Consider the following 19,868-nt stretch of genomic DNA (forward strand, 5'->3'; position numbering starts at 1 on the left):
GAAATCTTTGAAACTTTGTATTGTTTGTTTGGTGTCTATCTGTTAGAAATAACATAGACTATCAGCTCCTTGGGGCATGACTGTTCTTTTGTTAAGGGTATAACAAAAAGATCAAGGCTCTGAGGGCCTGCCGTAATAAAAATAAATATATAAGAAGAACAATAATGACAAAAGAAATTTGTCAGTGCATTTTATGAGCTTGGTTTTAGAAGTGATTATTTCTGAACTAAATAAAGACTGGATAGTTGTGGTAAAGTGACATGATCATAATATTCCTTTTATTTATTGCCGTTTATACTTCAGTTGTAGATCACATGCTCGACTTTATATGAGCGGGAGGGGAGCCCCTCATCCCACAAACATCCCGTTTCAATAATATGGAATACATTTTCCCTTCAAATTCCAGACATGGTTTTCCAGAGAGAGGATTATTCTTCTGGCTTAAAGGAAAAGTTATTGGTACACGGCAAAAGTGTTCCTAGGAAGCCTGGATTGTACAAATAAGATGATAACAAAAGTCAGAGGCATTTGCAAGTGCAACATTTCGATTTCCCTTTCAAGCTTTGAGGGTATTTATTACATTTTTAGTGTGAATACTTGTGGCCTGTAATGACATAGAACTACTAAGATTTCACTCCTCCTGTTCAGTGGTTCTACCCGTGCAGAATAGTTACTCAATGATGGTAAACTGCGTCTGTCACATCTCAGCAGCTATCACGTACAGCTGGAAGCAACAGCAGCTAAAGAGCTGCACTGATTCTGCACTGCTAATCAGCTCATTAAAAGACATCACCTACAGGTTTTTCTGCCATCCCACGTTTCTCACGTGTGTTCTGCATCCCTTGGTATTGTTTCAGGCCTTACAAGATGAAATGGAAAGTTACCACAGTTTGGCACGGGCTGCAGAGAAGAAGCTGCAACGCAGGGAGCTGGAAACCCATGAACAGGTACCCAGTGCTGTCCCCCCATCCTCTTCCCTTGGGCAAGGAGTCCAATGTTTAAAAACAATATCTTGCTTCAAAGCAAAACCACTGGTTTTTTATGTAATAAAACAGAATTAAACTGTCTGAACCCTGCAGGCAAATACTTACGCTCTCTGTTTCAAGTTGGTATTTCAACTATTCTAGCTGTTAAATGATGCATTTATTCTGAACTGTCTATACTGTTTTAATAGAGGTTTCTGAGAGTATCCTAACCTGTTGTTTAATGGCTTGTATGAAGAGCATTATAATTGGATGATAACTGAGCTAGAATAATCTTTATTCCTGATCTTATGCACTCATTGTCCCAGCATGTTGTCTGTAAACAGTTCCATATGATTAATAGTGCTAAAATTATTCTGGATGCTTTCAGGGGAATCAGAGATTTAGTGTGCTTTAAGCGAAATAGTGTATGTAGTTTACAGACTAGTGTTGAAACTGAAAATCAATGAGCTGCATTCAAAACAGAGTGATTTGAAGCATTCTGGAAAATATACAGGTGGTGGCTGTCTGAATCACGTATGAATTTCCAGATTGGTGATATAAGTCAGTTTCTGCAGCATTTGAGAACTTATTTGGTGCTGAGTAAACAGTATCTGTAACTTACATCCTATCTAAAGCATTTCTAAATCTATACCTGCAGGAATAGTAAGTTAGGGTGGTTGTAGAAGAGTAACAATCATTAGTTTCAAGTATTTTTTCCCCAGTTGTTGTCATCCCACTTGCACATGGGAGCGCTCATTCACCCTTGGTGTTTATGTTCATGTATTTCCTCTCAGGAGAGCTGGTGATCCTGCTCTCCTCCCCCTCTGCCTCCCAAATCCAGATGTTGGGCCAGGTTCACCCTTAGCTGCAGTGCTTGCAGGATCGAAGGAATTTGGTGTAATGAGTGAGTTGGCCCACAAGCATTGCATTTGGCTTCAAATTTTCTCCTGGAAAAGAAGAAGGAAAATTAGCTATTTGGGGCATGGTCGTCCCTCCCAGGGAGCAGCCCTGGCCTGCATGCTAGGAGGGTCCTTCCAAATCTCTGGTTTTCTTTCATCTTTGCTACTGCCATTTTGCTTCTTTTTCTGACCCATTTTGAGAAAGTATCCACAAGAAGAAACAAAAAAAGGACTTGTGAATTACAGAGGTAGAAGGTTGGACATGCAGGATGGTCCCTGCTTTCTGCCTTGGAGGTTTTCCCTGAGCACATGGTCCAAAACAACCTACAGGACTATCCTGCCTACACTAAGTCACTGAAGGACTGGCTCAGCTGGTCCATTCCCCGGTATAAATAGAACAGAAATGTTATTTAAATGACACTGCACAGTCCAGCTTAGAGCTTTTCCTGCAAGGTGGATATGTAGCAGACTTATGGTAACGCTTGTATCTATGTTTGTCAACAGTCTTGTCTCTGCCATTCATCTGTTGGGACTTTCGGAAGCTGGAGCCATTGAGGATGTTTTTGTTTAGGGGGCTTTGGTCTATTATGTTGCAATTTGTTTGTGTGTCTTCTGTGGGCCTGGTTAATTCATCAGTTATGCTTATCTCTCCAGAAGAAAAATGGGAAAATGACAGCTCTGACATATTTCCAGTTGTTATGTCTTGGCCAGGCTACCTGTTAACATGTTCATCAAGTATTAACAGTAGCTAAGGACTTGTCAGCCCATCAGGGAGTTGAAATATTTAAGGCTGTGACTGAGAGCTTGCTTTCTGTTTCTACCAAATATTGTCTGGATCAGAATTGCATAAACCACCAAAATCTGTGCTGGGGCTATTACAAAGGCCACTTCTCTGAGCCTTTCCCTGTCTGTGAATAAGGAGGAGAGAGGGTTAAACAGTTTCTGGTTTTCATTAAAAGGAAAAATCTTGTGTTTTGATTCTGTAACAACAACAAACAAATGAATGAGACATGAAAAAACATTTTGTTGTGCTTTTAATTAAAAGTAAGAAGCTGTTTCTCGTTATGGCTTGTTGGGTGGTATCTTAGTGCTCCATGTTTGTCTTTTTTTCAGTGCAATGTCCTTATAACTCTTGAGTCTCAAAGAGTGACTGACAGATCCACAAAGCTTAACTCTTTGTTACAATAACCCTCTAGTGATTGCACAGAGTTAACCTTTCTTTATTATAATTACCCAGAGAGACAAACTATGCTGTAAAGAAGAGGGGAGAAATATGTTAGAAGGAGTCTGATGGCAAGCCCTGAGCTGTCTAGAGGCGAGTGTGGCGCTGTTGTTTTTATGGAGCTCTTTCATTCCAGTACTTCATGTTCTTGCATGAACTTGTGTTTACTCCTGTTTACTCTCTCGGTCCTCTTTACAGTGTGAGTAGATGCAATCATGTTGTATCTGTGTTGTTTCATCAGTCTGGCAATGTTATCTGAATGATGAGTTCCAATCCAAATGAATGTACATTTGTCAAAAGTGCCTGCAAACTTCTCCCACTTTGGCTGACCTTAAATAATGTTATCTTTTCCATAAGGGTTGTCCTGTCTCTGCTAAATGTGGTTGTCCAGGACAATGGTCCATGTGTTCAGTAATGCTACACTTCTAGATTGGAGTCTCAGAACTGTATCATTTTCTTTCATGTCTAAATGCTGGATGTTTCCTTTAAAAATTAGATATCCACCTTCTTGAGACATATGTAATTGTAATCATGGAAAGTGGCAAACTAGCAGTAAATTCAGTGTAACTCACACTTAATATATAGGGGTTTATAGATAGATAGATAGATAGATAGATAGATAGATAGATAATCTCCATGACAGTAAAAGCAGTCTGGGAAGGTTCTTAGGAAATTCGGGTGTGTCCAAACCTTTTCCTTGCAAAGCAATGCTTGAAGTTTCTTGTATCTCAGTATTTTGTAACTCTGGAACCACCTTCCCATCAACTAATCCCATGTAGGTTCTGTTCCTGTATCGTTATACTCTTGTACTGTATCACTTGCTTGTCTCTGATACATACCTAGATCAAAGACAAGAGTTCTGATAGAAGGTGCTTTCGTTGTACTAAAGCCATTTCTCTTTCTTGAGTCATGCAGCTTTGTGCAGTTGTCAGTCATAGGTAAAAAATCTGCATTGTTCCTGCAGCAGGCTGTACATCCTGTGAAGGTGCAATTAAAAATGACACACATCACCGACCGCTTAAGCGTGTGCCCTAATGAATCTGGGAACTGAGGCATGGGCAACAAATTCTGCTGAACTGGGGCCTCTACAAAACTTCATGGTAGTGATCTTTTTGCTTTATCACCTAGATTTCTTTAGAATACCTCTTTTTATTTCAGATTCCTTTCATGGGGGTAGTCACCCCAACGCTGTACACTGAAAAGCTCCAGAAATCTCTCTTTTGAGAATTACACTCAAGAAGTTTTTCAGAAGACCCTATTCTTTTCCTTACTTGTTCTAATGTTTTTAACTATAGAGGTGGCTTGAGTATGATGTAAAATTTCTGACTGGGATTAATAGAGGGGAAAAAGATCCTGCTGTTGGCACGTAACTGAAGTAGCAACACCATAGATACTCGTACCACAGGAATACTCCTCCAAGCAGTCAAGTCACAAATAGAGTCTTAAAAGAGAGAGATTCTCTGAAGACAGAAAATCAATTATGTTCAATCCATGAATATTACTGCAGAAATAAAGGAGAATACCAATGTGGATTTCCAACCCTTTCATTTCTTCTTTTCCTTAAATAGAAAGGGAGTTATCAGAATATAAGAGAGTTATCTCCCTTGTAAAAATGGGAGAAAGGAGTTATCTGAATAAGGATGTTGTAGAACTGTTTGGGATAAAATGGAGCAGCTTAGTTTGTTAAGTGGCTTTCACTCATGTTCAAATGCAAACGGGAGTGATAATTGTAAAAGAGCTGCGATTCAAAAGCATTCAGCGAGTTTGTGTGCTTAATGTTTATTATTCTGACTTGCTCAATTTTTTATGACTGCTGGATATTTACCACATCCAGCCTAACTTACTGTTTCCATGCCAACTAAATATATTTGTTCTCAGACGAGCGCTGTGATGCATCGTTCTGAAATTTCAGTTGCTGTGCAGCACAGAGGGCTTCTAACAGTTGCCACACCTTCTGCTCGACGGGAATAGTGCCACTGCCTGCAGATCTGTGGAGCTCTGAGCAAAGCTTCGTGAGACAGAGATGAGCAACCTGCGCCTGTGTCCAGGGTGTGGGTCCCAAGTAGTTCTTAATACAGCAATGGCTGGAAAGCTTGAGTAATATTATCCCTTTACTTTTGGGGTTTTGGTCCAAGGGGGAAGAGCTTTAAACTGAAAGAGGGTAGATTTAAGTTAGATATAAAGAAAAAATTTACTGTGAGGGTGCTGAGGCTCTGGCACAGGGTGCCCAGAGAAGCTGTGGCTGCCCCATCCCTGGCACTGTTCAAGGCCAGGTTGGATGGGGCTCGAAGCAACCTGCTCTAGTGGAAGGCGTCCCCACCTGTGGCAGGGGTTGGAACTGGATGAGCTTTAAGGGCCCTTCCAACCCAAACCAGTCTGGGATTCTATTATTCTATGATTCTGTATTTCTTTTCAGATTAATTTTTAAAGGTATCAGAGTTTTAAATGCAATCAGATAAAATCACAGAAAACCTTTGCCCTCACTTCCATCACCCTGTCCTGCTATATATCCTTTGGAAAAATCATGTGGAAGCAGCTGAATTTCCTCCACATAAGCAAGTGTTTGGTACAAACCCAGCCTCCCTCCTATTCCAGGACAGGTGCCCTGGCTGATTGCAAGAGCCAGGCAGTGCCTCAAATTCCCAGGCTTTCTCCAAGGTTTGTCTTTCTCAGAACATGTTAGTTCTCCAAAATCAGGCTAATAAGCTCTAGATTAGGTATTTAAAAATGGAAGTTGGCTTTGTGGCCAGCTGCAGGTGAGGAGGATTTAGACAGCCTTTGTTTTGCAGAGCCAAGGAACACTTAGTCTGAGAAACAAAACAGTCAGCACGCACTGGAGTTAGTGGTGATATTCTGCCATTTGCTCTGGTTGTTTCAGCCCACGTCACTGAAACACTTCCAAAAATCTCCCCCCAGAGACCCATTCCTGCTCCCACAGAAATGGGAAGCTTAGTCTAGATTTGAATGATCTTAACCACAGAAGTGATTCACAGAGAGCAGCCTCTGCACTGTCACTGCCTGCAGAGCCGGCGATTAACCCCTTGGGCAGGCTGTACTGGCACCAGGGCTCAGCAGTCTCTGCTGCTGTGGGGGACTGAGAAGCTGGAATAAGTTTCCACTGGGACTTGAGAGCACAACCATATTGTCACTTTAGAACAGTTCCTGTATGTGACCAGCACAGGAGAGGATGTACTGGAAGAGCGTTGTTTTTCCGCAGTTCTGCATGGCAAAGGAGGGTCCTTCTGTCCATCCAGCCCTCTGCCGGCACCCCAAGCACTGGCTCAGGAGGGTACCGCGTACTGCAACTGTTTTCCTCCCAAAAACCATTTCATATATGCATATATATTGTGCAAAATGTGGGAGCCAAGCAGTCAGATGGAGCTCCCCACAAGCTGGCACCTGAAAATCTGCTGGTTCCATGGCTGCAGGCAGCACAATAGAAGATTTCTTTTCAAAATACTTGTGGTGAACACATTTCAAGTTGAAAATATTTTTATTGAAAAGAAGATGTTGAAGAGCCACGGAGAAGCAGTGAAGAATGTGACGTGAGTGGCAGCGTGCTGGTTGGGCTGTGCAGCATACACAGCATCCACTTCTTAGTGTGTTGTTCTCTTTTCAGACTTCCCGATAGAGGCTGATGGGGAAGAATCAGACTGATTCTGGTTCTTTCATGGATAGAGGTTCCTGTATAGGTGTATGGCAATCTTGACTTCAGTACCATAAAATGACTACTGACATTATTTGGAGACCACTTTTTCTTGGTTATTCTACCACTTTTACGTTGGTGAGTGTCTACCATACATGCAATTCTATTGATGTATCAATTAATTACTTTGATACAAAAGCACCCTCCAATTTTTAATTAAGGCTGAGATAGATTACATCATAACTTTGCATTTGACATTTTGCAGTTGCACAGCATTTTCTTTAACAACCTGCTATGAAAAGACTGCAGAATTAAATCGAAGGTAGTAAATTACACTGTATAGCATGAAGTTTCAGATTAGCAGAAGGAGATAGAAGCTGAGATTCAAGCACAGAAAAACAGATTTGCAGGTGGGATTTGAAAGGAGCTGGAAATCAGTGGAGTTGAAAGTTCTCAGGAGCTCCATATGGCAGGAACTGCAGGAGTGAAGGCTCTCACCAACTGTGCAACTGTCAAAGGGAAAAGAGGTAGATGGTGCTGATGTACGTGTGGAAGTCAGTGATCAAATGTTAGCTTTGGTAATCAGACACAACTGGAAAACACACAAATATATACCTACTTCATAGGACAGAATGAATTACTGGAACGAAGTGGCCAGCTGGAGAAAGACACTAAACCAGAAACTACAGAATAAATAGCTGAAAGGGAAAAGAATTTTTAACAAAAAAAGACTAGAAGCATATGCTGGCATGCAGGAATTAGTATTGTAAAATGTCAGTTTCTAGCTCTTTGTCTTAAGTAGCAGTGAATGAGGAAGATCTTTCAAGAGAGCAGTACATCACTTTAGAGCGTCTGTGGTTTGCTTGTGTATTATCTATTAAGGGAATTTTGTTCTTTTAGAAGTGTTTAAAGCAGGACTGCAAGGGACAGCGATGCTGGTGTTTAATGCAGGGAATTAAAAAAGGAGAAGAGATGGGAATGCAGGGAGGAGCCATTCAGATGACAGCAGAGAAGAGCAGAGACATCTAATCATGAGTGTGGGCTCTCAGCAATGCAGGCTCAATTAGGAAACTGTCCCATTAATTTTTTCTAGGTGATGAGGTGCTTGGATGGAGCTAAAAAGACTGAAAAAAGACGAACTTCATGTGATCTTTAACATCATTTTAATTCTGACGTGTTACTTTGCAATTTCATCAGCACCAAATGCCATCCATCAGAAGTCCTTTCAGGAAGCACAGCCATGGCTCTCTCCTGCACCTCATCCTCACCCATGTCCAAAGCAGAGCAGACTCTTACCAACTGCGAGGCTTTCTCATCCTGGCAGCTTGTTTTCCAGTTGAGATGCTGATTAGATTTTTGTTCTTGAAAGAGGGGAAATGGTGATAGTAAAAGCAGCTTCTGATTATTATCTACAAAGATTTGCTTGTTCACACAGTCAGTGTGAAAATGCTGAGCCTAATCCTGTCTGCTGCTGAGCCTTGTCAGCTCTCACTGCCATTAGCGAGCTCTCAGCACCTTTGTGTATCACACACTGGAACCTTGACTCGCTGAACCTCCCCAGGATGGAAAGGATTATATAGAAGGTAACACATGCTGGAATGTAAAACTGAAATGCAGAAATACATACCAGTGGTGGTGTCAGAGATGCTTATAGCTTTATTTCAGGCTTAAATATCTTGATAGTGTTTTAGGAATCAACAGAGCCAGAAATGAGCACCATGTGTTTTCAGGTTTGGCCCAGCAGCACTGGTCAGTGGTGGGCCTGGTTTAGGTTTTGTTCCTCCAGGTCAGAGGGTGTGAGCTGTGTCTCCGAGCCCCCTTCAGCCCATGGAGCAGAGGATCCTCATGGTGCAGCAGTGACCATTCCAGCTGATGAAGGGACAACACTGATGAATTGAAGGACATAGGGCTCGGGGACAAAGATGGCATCTGCGATGAGTCATTTGGAAGGAGAGGAAAAGAAGTCAGGGATCCTCCAAATCCCAGCTGGAACAATAGCAGAGCCCTGGAGAGGGGGAGGTTGAGAGAAAAGCGTGAATTTTCTAGCCACAGCATTCCTGGTTGTTCTATGGTGTTGACAGTGAAAGCTTTTATTCCTCTCCAACTCATGTAATCCCAAGAATGCTGTTCTTGCCATATGCAGCCCACTGGTGTTTTTTCTCTTTGCCTGCCTTCCCTTCCTTTGCAGCTATGAATGATACAGACTCAGATTGCTTAACTACAAACAGAGCGTTTTCCAGGTGGGAGATCTTGGTTGAGAAAAGAAAGATATCGAAATACAAGCCATTGAAGCAATAAGGCCTTTTGGATGCAGGTTTGGGGGAAAAAAAACAACTTAGAGCAGAAAGCTCAGTGTGCAGCGAGCAGCTCTGTGTAACTGGAGGTCCCTGTGGGTTAGTAAAACAACAAGGCAAAAATGTTTTAGATGCTCAAATGCTTTACTAGCTAAAGACAGAGAAACAAAGAGGGCGGCTATGCCACTAATTTCTGTTTTATTGAAACTGTCAGAACAGGGGAGGTTCTCCAGCAGTATTTCCTCAGTGGAGAGCAACGTGGTGTACACTTGACAAAATAACTCACTCAGCTGATCTTGCTCCATTGCTCGATCCAAATTCATGCGATTTATGGCGTTCATTACTTTTCTTACGAACTTGAGAACATTTGTATCAAGTTGCATTCTGTTTCTCTAAATCTGGAAGAACCATATTTCAACCTACATTGCACAGTCAGAAGAGAAATTCCCACTGCCTGAAATAAGAGAGGATATGGACTGAAAAGCAGTGGCTATTCCTAGTTGATTATATCATGAAAAGACAAGTGTTCAGATCATGTTCTTCATTGAGAAAATGGATGCAGTTGATTCTTCATTAGGAAAAGTTGCTTCAGAAGATTTCAAGCTCCAATTAACAACAGAAACCTGAGAGAGACGTAACTTAAGGAAATTCAGATTTCAGTGGATTTGGTTCCTTGGTTATAGACCAAGTGTCCCCTGGGCTGATGGAGGAAGAGGCCCATAGAGACTCAGAGCAGTTCTGTGGGATTAGAGCTATGCTCACTCGGACGTTAAGAGTGCTGAGAAGCAAAGGAGGAATCACTGCAAAGGAGAACACAAGCAAACAGTGATTAATCACTGACATTCTTTGGGTTGTTGTTTGGGGTTTTGGGTTTTGTTAATTGGGGTTTTCTAATTGGGGTGGCACTGCAGTAATTTGTCCTTCGCTTGCCCTTTCCAAAGTGCTCTCAGAAAATTGCTTCAGCAGTCTTCACACCACCTGAATGAAGTTGACCTACGCAATGTTATTGTTATTATCCTCATTTAGAAGGCTGAGACTTTAGTCTGAGATTAAATGATTTGCCTAAGGCTGAAGGAGTTATTTTTACCTTTTTGGTACCCTAACCTGTCTTCAGGTTTATTACAGCACATCTTTCATGTCTGCTTTCAGAGATGCATATTGCAGAACAGATGCATAACCTTTTTAAAGAGATTTCTCTTTTAAACAGCTTTATAACACCATTGTTTATAGGAAAGGATTTGAGAGAGTCAGGCTATTACTTACCTGACTCCCCCTGAAACATGGAGAAAATTTGATAACAATAAATGATCCTAATTATGCTTTTTGGTCACTATCCTCGTATTTCCTGGCACACATGGAATTATTATCCTTCATACATATCATAAACAGGCAGAAATTAAGATGCCAAAAAACCACAACACCTTTTGATTCTTATCTGACATAAAATGTTAACTTTATGCCCTTCAAGATGAGGTTTATGTTTTCTAAAGGAACTCGAACAACTCCTCTGTGGTCCCTTCATTTGCTTTGGCAATGTATACTTCAGAGTTACCTTTGCATTTTCCTTTGGTTCAAATGAAGCAAATTACAGTTGGGAGAGCTGGAGAAGATTGCATTTGTTTAGTTGGATGATAAACTCAGCATCACAGACCTCTCCCAAGTAAGAAGGCGAGAGCTGGCTATTGGGAAACTGAATAAGATATGGTGTGGTTGTGGCTGTATAGCAAAGCACAGAAGAGAAGCAGAGTATCCTCTGCCTTGAAGGCTGTTCTCGGAACATGGGTTAAAATGCATCTGGTCATCTTGAAGATACTGTATTTCTTCTGGATGTGCTTAAGTTATTTCTTTCAAAAAGGAAGGAGAGTGACTACAGTGCAGCTAGATGCCAATGGGACTTGTTCCATCAATCCTGTGCTCCCATCTGCTTCAAACTCAACCCAACAACATTCCTCTTTTAGGATAAAGAGCCGCAAAACTGAATTGTGCCACCTGAAGACACATTGGAATAGTAAAGAAACCCGTCATGCACTATTGAGAAGAATCAGGCCAGGCCTGACTGCTTGGTTTGGAAAGCTCAGGTTTGGCTATTTCTCTTCTGGGCATCAAAAACCAACTTTGACCTCTTTCAAGAATGGTCAGTGCTCAGCTGACAAGTTCTCATTGTAGCCTGTGGAACTGAAACTTCCCTTTCTGCACAACTTTGTATAATTGTGTGAATATTTGTCTCTTCTTGTTTAATCCATCGTGTGACCAAGCACACATGAGCTATGTGCCGCAGCCTCAGCTTTCAGTTGTTTCTACTGACACCAAAGATGATTGATGGTAAAACCTTAAACCTCATATGTTAGCCACCAACCTGAATAAACAAAGAGCAGTGTGGCAGCTTAATATTAAAAGCTATAAAAAACCTTCCTGGGGGTTCCTGGATTAAATCAACTCACCAAAATGGATTTTCAAATAAAAAAAAGAAGCTTTCTCAGGACTGAAGCAAAACGAACGCAACAGTAAATGAAATAGAGCTATCCCCATCCAGCAGGCTAAAGCCCTCCTGAGGGCTGAAGAATGGCAATTTTCAACATCTCTCAAGATTGCAAGAGGAGACACACTATTTGTGGATCCTAGGGAGGCAGCTTGAGGCTATAAAAGAACAAAAAAGCCTTTAAGGCACCAAAAAAAAAAAAATAGAAATCCCTGCAGACCCAGCTTTCATTGGTCAAAAATAAGTGTTAAAACCTCCTCATTCACGTTAGTCCACATTAGCCGCCTATATATTATTTTTCAGTTATAAGAAGTGATTTAGGGTTTTGCCATGCACTATTTTAATCTCTTGGGTCAATAAACCTTGGTAGTAACCTCAGCCAAAAACACCAGCATGTTGTTTATCATAATGTGACAGGAAACAGCTGGGATCTTATTTTCATCTTATTGTGATCCAGTGATTAGTGAGCACAGTGGAAAGTAACGTGGTCTGTCTTAGCAAACAAACAAATCGCACTTGTATCCCAAGGTGCATGTCTTCTCTGTGAAACAGAGGAAGAAATCAGCTCCAAGCAACACTTCAGCTACCAGGGCTTGTTTCTCATTCTCTTCCTCCATTTTCAGCCGACCCAATAACATACTTCAAAGCACAGTAAGTATTTCTTCCTGACTTTCCAAGAAACACTTCTATCAAATGGGAACAATCCCCGTGCTGCTTTGCGGAGTTAATAGCGAACGTGGTCATGGAAGCATGAGTTTAGAGGACACTTGCAGGTTAAACTGTTACAACCAGCGACCTGGTTGAAAAAAGACTGTTGCACAATTAGAACTGTATTATTTCAATCACAGAGCTGTAGTAAAGTTTGTGCTGCGTGTACTTAGAATGAAACTTGCTTGACTTTCCTCTAGGTAAAATTGGAGTAAGGGGCTCTTGCTGTGTGCCTGGCACCTGAGGATGCTGGCATCAGTCCCCGATGCTCTGTAGACATGGCTAGGTTGCAGTGTAGGGAGTTATACTGGAGTCCAGGCTCAGCTCCTGACATCCACATCACTTGAGTGCAAGTGAGGTGGAGTTTCTGTGCTGGTTGGGTCACCCCAACATATTGCCAAAGTGATTGTGCAGATCCTCTTGCTCATGAAATAGATCTTTATTATTCAAAATGTAGGAAATAGAGACATTTTGCTTTTCTAGCTGCCTCTTTCTGCTCCCATCTCACCAAAAGCAAATGTAACGTGTTGAATTAACTGAAATATACGTTTCTGCTCTATCAAGGTCCCCACCCAAATGAGCTGTTGGCTCAGAAAATATTTGTCCTGGCAAAGCACCTATGCATAACTTTGTAAGCCTTTATAGAAATGGTAGCGTGAATTTATTGGAGTAACTTTCAAGACCATAAATTCTGATCACAAGCTTCTATACAGGCAGAGTTCAAACAAGGTTTCCTGTCTCACCATCTTTTTTTTTTCCCTATAGATTTACATAGTGGCAACACTCACTTGCAGTTCACAAGGAAAGCCTCTAATTGCCTATTTGCATAGAGATGTGGAGATTTGTGCTGCCTGTCGGAATGACTCATAGAACTTTCCTAAAGTTTCATCAGATTGTTTTATTCCTTTTGTATTGATAATTGTGTTATGCATAATGCAGATTTTGGCACAACCTGCTTTTTACCATGAGCTGGTACTTGGCGCATCCCACACTGAACTTGCTGTGCGGTTCTCACGTGTCTCAGCGCGTGCGCTCCTTGTGAGCCGGGAGCTGGAAGCTGGAACTCGTGGCTTCTTCAGCTGGAGGGCTGAGGTTGTGATTTGTGGTTGCAATGGTAGATTTAAGCAATTTGGTAACTAAAACAAAATTAGCACAAAATGGCGCTGGTGTGTAAACTATTGGAAAAATAGATTCAGTTTGAAAGTTTAAAGATAGTTTATAAGTTAATCTGATATTGAATCTTTTATCCTTTATTTACATGTTCAGCTGCTGGGCCAGAAAAGCACCTGAGTACATGTTTAATTTGAATTAAGAGGTTAATCCTGTTGGAAGTTAAGTACAGATGGGAGGCACTGATTCAACCAAGTAATAAAGCTTTTCCTGGGTCAAGGTTCAGCAAATACAACCACACAGGAGAGATACAAAGCACAATCCTTCCAGCTAATCTCTCCTCATATACCTTTCTTTGTAACTGTACTGTTTACTCAGCATCTGTTGAATACAGTTATAGACTAAAATGCCCTTCTTTAGATGTAACCATTTTGATGTGAACATCTGATATCGTGACATGTCTCAAACCTAGCTGTTAAAGTCCTGTTGCCTCAATGAAGTTGAGAGAGACACAACACGCAATGAAAAATAGTTGCATGATGAATAAAAAGTCCTTAAAAGCACCTACAAGATGAGAAATGTTGTAAACAGATCTTGAGAAACAATAATTCACCTTGTCTGAGGGAGTAAGGGGCAAATATCGCTCTAGTGACCTGGTTCAGATGCCACCAAAGACAAAAAGAAAACTGATTATCAATTGCAAAGTATACGTCTGTATAAATGCTCTATTGAGATAGATTTAGGAATGATTATTGCTGCTTCTTCCCCATGTCCCAGCCAATGCCTTACTATTTCCTTTTCATTATTTCTTCCTCCTTTCCATATATTCTTTACCCAATGTTTTCTTTTCCCCTTCTTTTTAACCTCATTTGCTCTTTACATGCTTTTGCTTATCTTTCTTCTCTTTACTTCCTTTTCCATTGACACCACAGTTCTGTGTTTATTTGGACCCCAATTTGGGCAAAAGAAGCAAAAACGTTACTCTGCAGCTTCCAAAAGTAGCCATCTATATATAAATGTATTTTTGTTCTGTTACAGATGACCCATATACGACAAGAATATGAAGCCACGCTCAAAGGGCTGATGCCAGCAACTTTGAGACAGGAACTTGAAGACACCATCGTATCTTTGAAATCTCAGGTAAATTCTTATTATTCATCTTTAACTTTTTGAATTAGATAAAAACCATCTTGTCTAGACAAGAAATTCTGACTGTCTAAAATTTAGCCAAAAGTACAGAATAAGTCTCCAACCCAAATCATAGCAGCACTCACATGCTTTCCAGTCATCTCTCACAAGGCTTTTCTCCTCCAGTCTCCTCACCTTGAGAGCTACCCCATTGCATCTTTTGATCCCAGATTTTGCTTCGGTTGGCAGTTGAAAGTAGAAATTATGCTGTATTCAGTATTAAGTTTTTTCTCAACCTTTCAAATACAGCACACAGCTATCTCTCATCTTCCTTACCCTGTTTCTCCTGAAGGAGTCATTTAAAGGTTGCATGTAAAGGGTGTAGAAGAGAATTGGAAATAATTTTCTTTTCTTTCCAGCCTATATGATTAAGAAAATGGGATATAGCATTGAAGATACTAGTCCAAATGATCAGTGTGTTATTTCTACATTTTCTTGTATAAAGAGGCTCTAATAACCTTCTGTAATGCTTTGTCTTTAATATTTAAAACACTAGCTCATCTAGAACAATGCAGAATCAATATTATTTCTATGAAACAGACTTTTAAATTGGCTTATAGAAATACCAATATGTCATTGTGAATAGGGAGCTACTAATGAACTGGGTGGTTTTCTTATTCATGGTTCCTGCAGAAGTTATTTGATGCTTTCCTATTCTGTATATTAGGAGTTGGAAGAAAACTAAATGTCATCATTGCCTGAACTCACATGAGGAAGGGTAAATAGCTACAAAAAGAGGTGATCATAGGTGTGGAATAACAGTAATCCAAAGAAAACAGTGTCAGTGTTCGTGTATGGCCAAGGGCTGGAGTGTGCATTTAAATGTGCTGGGAAGGACTGGGATCTGTCCTGGGCTGGAGGGAAGAAGTGAGAGGAAGACAGGGCAGTGCTGGTGACTCAGAGCTGCCCATGAGTGCTGGGAAGAGGGAGAGCCCTGAAGACACAGGATAGGTACCAGCACACGCCTTATACAGTCAGAACCATTCTTCATCAAATTATTCATCCACAAACTCCATTTCTCTTTCTTACGCAATCTCTCTCCATGGAGATGGTTGGGAATTTATTGTATTCAGGAGTTTTCCCCTTATAATTTTTCTTTACAGCACATAAGGGTTATTCTGTAGGGTTTTTTTCTATCCATGGGACACTTTCCCTGTGCCTTTAATAGAAGTAGGAAATATTCATAGGGGAAATGTCCATATCCCTGTGTGCTGGTAGTGACACAACTTCAACACTGGTTGTAAACCCTCTGCATACATATCAAGGGATACCTAATGGAAATCATTCTCATTTAAATGGTTGTGGGAAATAAGGAGTTAAGGATCTATTGGGGAAATCTATTTCCAGTTGATAGTAAAAAGCTGTTTTTAAAGTGTGGTTGTCTATTAGCACTGTCTGGTAGGAAGCGTTACTCCGGAGCCAAAGCAAGAATACCACACCTGTTAATGAGTTAGAAAGAAAAAACAGGAGAATCTGATACCCACCTGCAGGGCTTCTCTAAGGAGGAGCAGCATTTCAAAAGAGTAAAAGTAACTACACACATGAAAACCTGGGTGCTATCCCAGAAACACATTGCTGCTGGCTGTATTTCCAGTGGGATGCTGTCGGCGCGGACCACTCAGTGAGCAGGGCTTGTACTGAAGCACAGGTGTCCCGGTCTTTGAAAATAGTTGGAATTCCAGTTTGAAAACAGCAGACAAGAAGGGCAGTGGAATCTCTGCACCTGTCAGGATTATTTATTGTTGGAGGAGGATGAAGAGAATGGGCTGGGTGAAAACACTGAGCAGTGATAAAAATAAAGAAGAAAATACTTGTGGCTTGGGCAAAGAGTTCTAACACCATTGCTAAATATAAAGCACGCTGCCCAATTGTCTGCTCCAGGTGAGTCCTCCAAAAGAGGTCACAGTGTATTAATAAACATTCATTCTCAGACACTTGAAGTCCAGGTGAGCACCTTCATCACAAGAGCAAAAGCACAGGGATCAGAGCGCAGGCATCATACGCAAGTTGACAGTACAAGTGGAGCTCCCAAACACTTGTGTAACCCGTATGGTACCACCAGCTGAGTTTAGAAACTGTTTTGCCTCTGTTTCTAAAGGAGTAGGTAGCGTGCAGCTGGAGCAGGGCCAGGGAAGCCATACTAACAGTCTTCTACCAAGCATGAATTCTAGTTTGTGGCTGAACTGCTTTTTATTTAGGCAGGATAGACCAGAAAAACACTTTTTATGAAATGAGCCCAAATTTTGTCCGTCATTTTCATGGGGGTTGTATTTTACAGGTAAATATTCTGCAGAAAAGAGTCTGTGTCCTCCAGGAAGAGCTGAACGTCTACCAGGCCAGGAGGTACATGATTATCTTTGATCAATTTGTACCCTTTCACACCTGTGGATCCCAGTTATTGAAGTTTTACGGCTTAATTAAAACACTCAAATACAGTTGCAGTTTTAAAAGATCCTTATTTTCAGTAAACAAGCGTCTAAGACTTTTCCCACTGCTTAGTCAGTACCATTAGAGCAAGATTAGAGAACTTGCAGGTGCATTACAAGTCTGGGCTTTGCCTCGACATTCATGATGAGACAGTGGCTCGGTGCACAGCTGCAGCTCTGCGGTGATGCCACCTCCTTTCAAGATAGAAAACAATGATGCAATGCATAATATTACAGATCACATCTTCAAAGTACCGGATCTTCATGAGCCTGAGCTTTTTTTCAGCCGTTTACACCCTCCAATATAAATTATGGTGAGTGCTGCAGCAATAAAAAGCCTGGCTGTGCCTTTAGAGTTAAGTGATTCACATGGAGAGGTGAGTAAAAGGAAACTTCCTAGGAAAGCCACTCCATCTTTTTTATATTTATAGACTTTGATGAGACTTTCATAGCTCACATAAGGGTTTCTTGCAAAGAAGAGTGTGTGCTTGTAAAATTAGTGTAAGGATTTGTAAGATATTTAAACCTTTGTAAAAATGTTAGCAGTGTGAAAGTTGTCTGAAAGTATTAATCCTGAACTATTTGTTAATGAGAATTAGCTAAAGCTAATTAGAAACTGAAAACATCAGAGATTCTTGGTAATATGTCCAGCGTAGGTAACTTTGTCAGATAAATCTGAAGCTGTAATGCATCTCTAGACTCTTTCCTTCAGCATCAGCAGCATTACCAAGGGATGTCTTAAGCTTATTCTGAATCAGTGTCTTCTCAGTTAGGAAAATAGCTGTTTGAAAAGGCGAATAATCATGTAACATTAGAGCAGGCCAGTCCACAATGTCCTGGTGGAGGGGAAGCAGGGATGGAGCCAGCACGGCACACAGCAGCTCCTCTCCCAGTGGGGCTGTTGTGGCATTTGCTCTGAGACTTGGAGAAGCTTTTGTGCTGCTTCTGTTCACGAAAATCACCTTTCCGACTGGATCTTTTCTCCAAGTCTACATTCATATTACATTCTGTGTTACCATCTACTTGACTGTCACTCACTGAAAAACTGCTTTTTGCTGCTTTAACACATATGCGTGCCTGTGGCCACGGATTTGATGCAGCTCCCTGCATGCTCCTGAACACCCGACAGCAGTGGGCCCACGTGCAGCCCCACTGCTGGACCAAACCCTGTTGTGTTTTTATAGTTAAAATAGTAAGACATAACTAATGAGAATCTCTTGGTTTTCAGGTAGCTGCTCGAGCTGTTGGATTTCTTCGATTGCCAAATGGACTGCTTTGAATAGGTTTGAAGATTTGGCTCTTGTAAATTCAAATGCAAAGATCAGTGGCTATTTTGTTAGCACATAAAATGAAGTTCATAAAACCACATTCATTGCTCGTGCCAGCATGTTTTTAGTTGTATCTTCCTTCCATTATTTTTATCATTATCTTATTACAGACATATGCTTTCGATGTACTGTGTGTTTGACTCCGTGCTGAGCTTGCTTACTGAGCCCTTAGATTTTCCTTTACTAATAGTTTTGCTATTACTTCCCAGGACCATTCTTTTCACTTTTATACATGAAGAAAATCCCATTTTCTGTTATTATTGTCCCAGATATTTTAACATATTTTGACATTGTTTTGTGTCCATGTGTTTACATAATATTAAAATATTATTATTTTGTACTATTTTGTTTTGACATTATTGTCCTGCTTGGGCATCTCACTCACCTCAGTAGCCACAGTGCCCATGAGGGTTTTTTATGGCTTTGTGAATTGGGGAGATGTTCTTATGCTGTGTTTCAAGGAAAAGTATTGGATCGAGAATGAAAACGCCATGATGATAAATGCAGCCACCATTGCCAGTTATATCTCTGGATGGGGTTGCATGTGCTGGTCACGGGGAAAGTTCTTTGTCATTTACTGATAACAGTTATGGGCTGTTATTGAAAAAGAGTCATAACTGATTCAGCCTTGATTCTGCAGGCTCTCTCTTGGGTGATCCTGGTAAATGTAAGCAGATTTGGTTTGCAGGGAAGAGCTTTGAGCAGCAGTGGAAAACTGAAGGATCAGGACAAGGAATCATCCTCGTAGCTGGCTCTGCCTCCCAGGCATAGGAAGGCTTCCTTATCTCTTGGCCATCCGTGCACCAGGGTGTACATTAGTACATTTGTAATCTGTAAATTTAGATATGCCGAATACAAGAATAGCCTTTTTCTTCCCTAGGCACCATCCTGCCGGCACTGTTAATGGTCTGAGTGCTTGTGAGAGGCCAGAAATTCCAGTCTTCCAAGTCCAGCTGTGGCCCTGAGACCCAGAGGGTCTCACTGCTGATGGGAACAGCCACTTCTCCTCCCTTGCCCCAGTGGCACAGTGATCCCCACAGGATTCAGAGGGTCCTGGCGTGCCTGCGGCTGGATGTGGCGGTCCCGAGTCCCAGCTCTCCAGCTGCTCTCTTATCACACCTGGCATGGAGATCAATGAGGAGAGGCTTTGGCAGGTTGAGCTCCATCCGCCCCTCCACCTGACAGCGCTGGCGGGGAGCTCCTTGCCAAGCACAGGCTTCAGCTTTGCTGATTGTCAGCCTGGTCTGAGCCTGGGCAGGTTTTCCACCTTCCTGGAATCAACAAGTGATTCTTCTCATTATAGATAAGGGCTTGTCATGGCTCTGATAAGCGAGGAGGTGCTGTGGCAGGTGCCACAAAGCCTTGCCTGGGGCAACGGGGAGTTTTGGTAGGAGGAAATTGTCAGGGTGCATTTAGTTCATTGCGATCAGTAAAATGAAATGCATTTGACTGGTTGTACAAAGACCATAAGCTTCTTCACGTCACTTTTGTCTATAGTAGTTCTTAAACATTAAACTTACACAGCATTGAAGGTTATATGATGATGAAAAATGAGGAGAATGACAAGACTTTAATTCTCTTATTGCAGATTGCCTCAGTATCC

At 41.4% G+C, this 19,868-nt stretch overlaps 1 protein-coding gene across 4 annotated transcripts in view; it reads left to right on the forward strand.

The window, feature by feature from the left end:
- Nucleotides 1-18,605, forward strand: part of CEP112 (centrosomal protein 112) — a 158,731-nt gene extending 140,126 nt beyond the window's left edge. For 3 of the 4 annotated variants that reach the window (XM_065693275.1, XM_065693274.1, XM_065693276.1), the window contains 4 exons: nucleotides 858-947; nucleotides 14,362-14,463; nucleotides 16,790-16,854; nucleotides 18,166-18,605. In XM_065693275.1, coding sequence (XP_065549347.1) covers nucleotides 858-947; nucleotides 14,362-14,463; nucleotides 16,790-16,854; nucleotides 18,166-18,169 — 261 coding nt within the window. In that variant the 3' untranslated portion in view covers nucleotides 18,170-18,605. Of the gene's footprint in view, nucleotides 1-857; nucleotides 948-14,361; nucleotides 14,464-16,789; nucleotides 16,855-18,165 lie in introns of those variants that run through there. The other variant, XM_065693277.1, reaches the window with a different exon arrangement.
- The last annotated feature ends 1,263 nt before the right edge of the window (nucleotides 18,606-19,868 follow it).

Source organism: Lathamus discolor, chromosome 13 (genome assembly GCF_037157495.1).
Source record: "Lathamus discolor isolate bLatDis1 chromosome 13, bLatDis1.hap1, whole genome shotgun sequence".
In the NCBI taxonomy this organism is placed as follows: domain Eukaryota; kingdom Metazoa; phylum Chordata; class Aves; order Psittaciformes; family Psittacidae; genus Lathamus; species Lathamus discolor.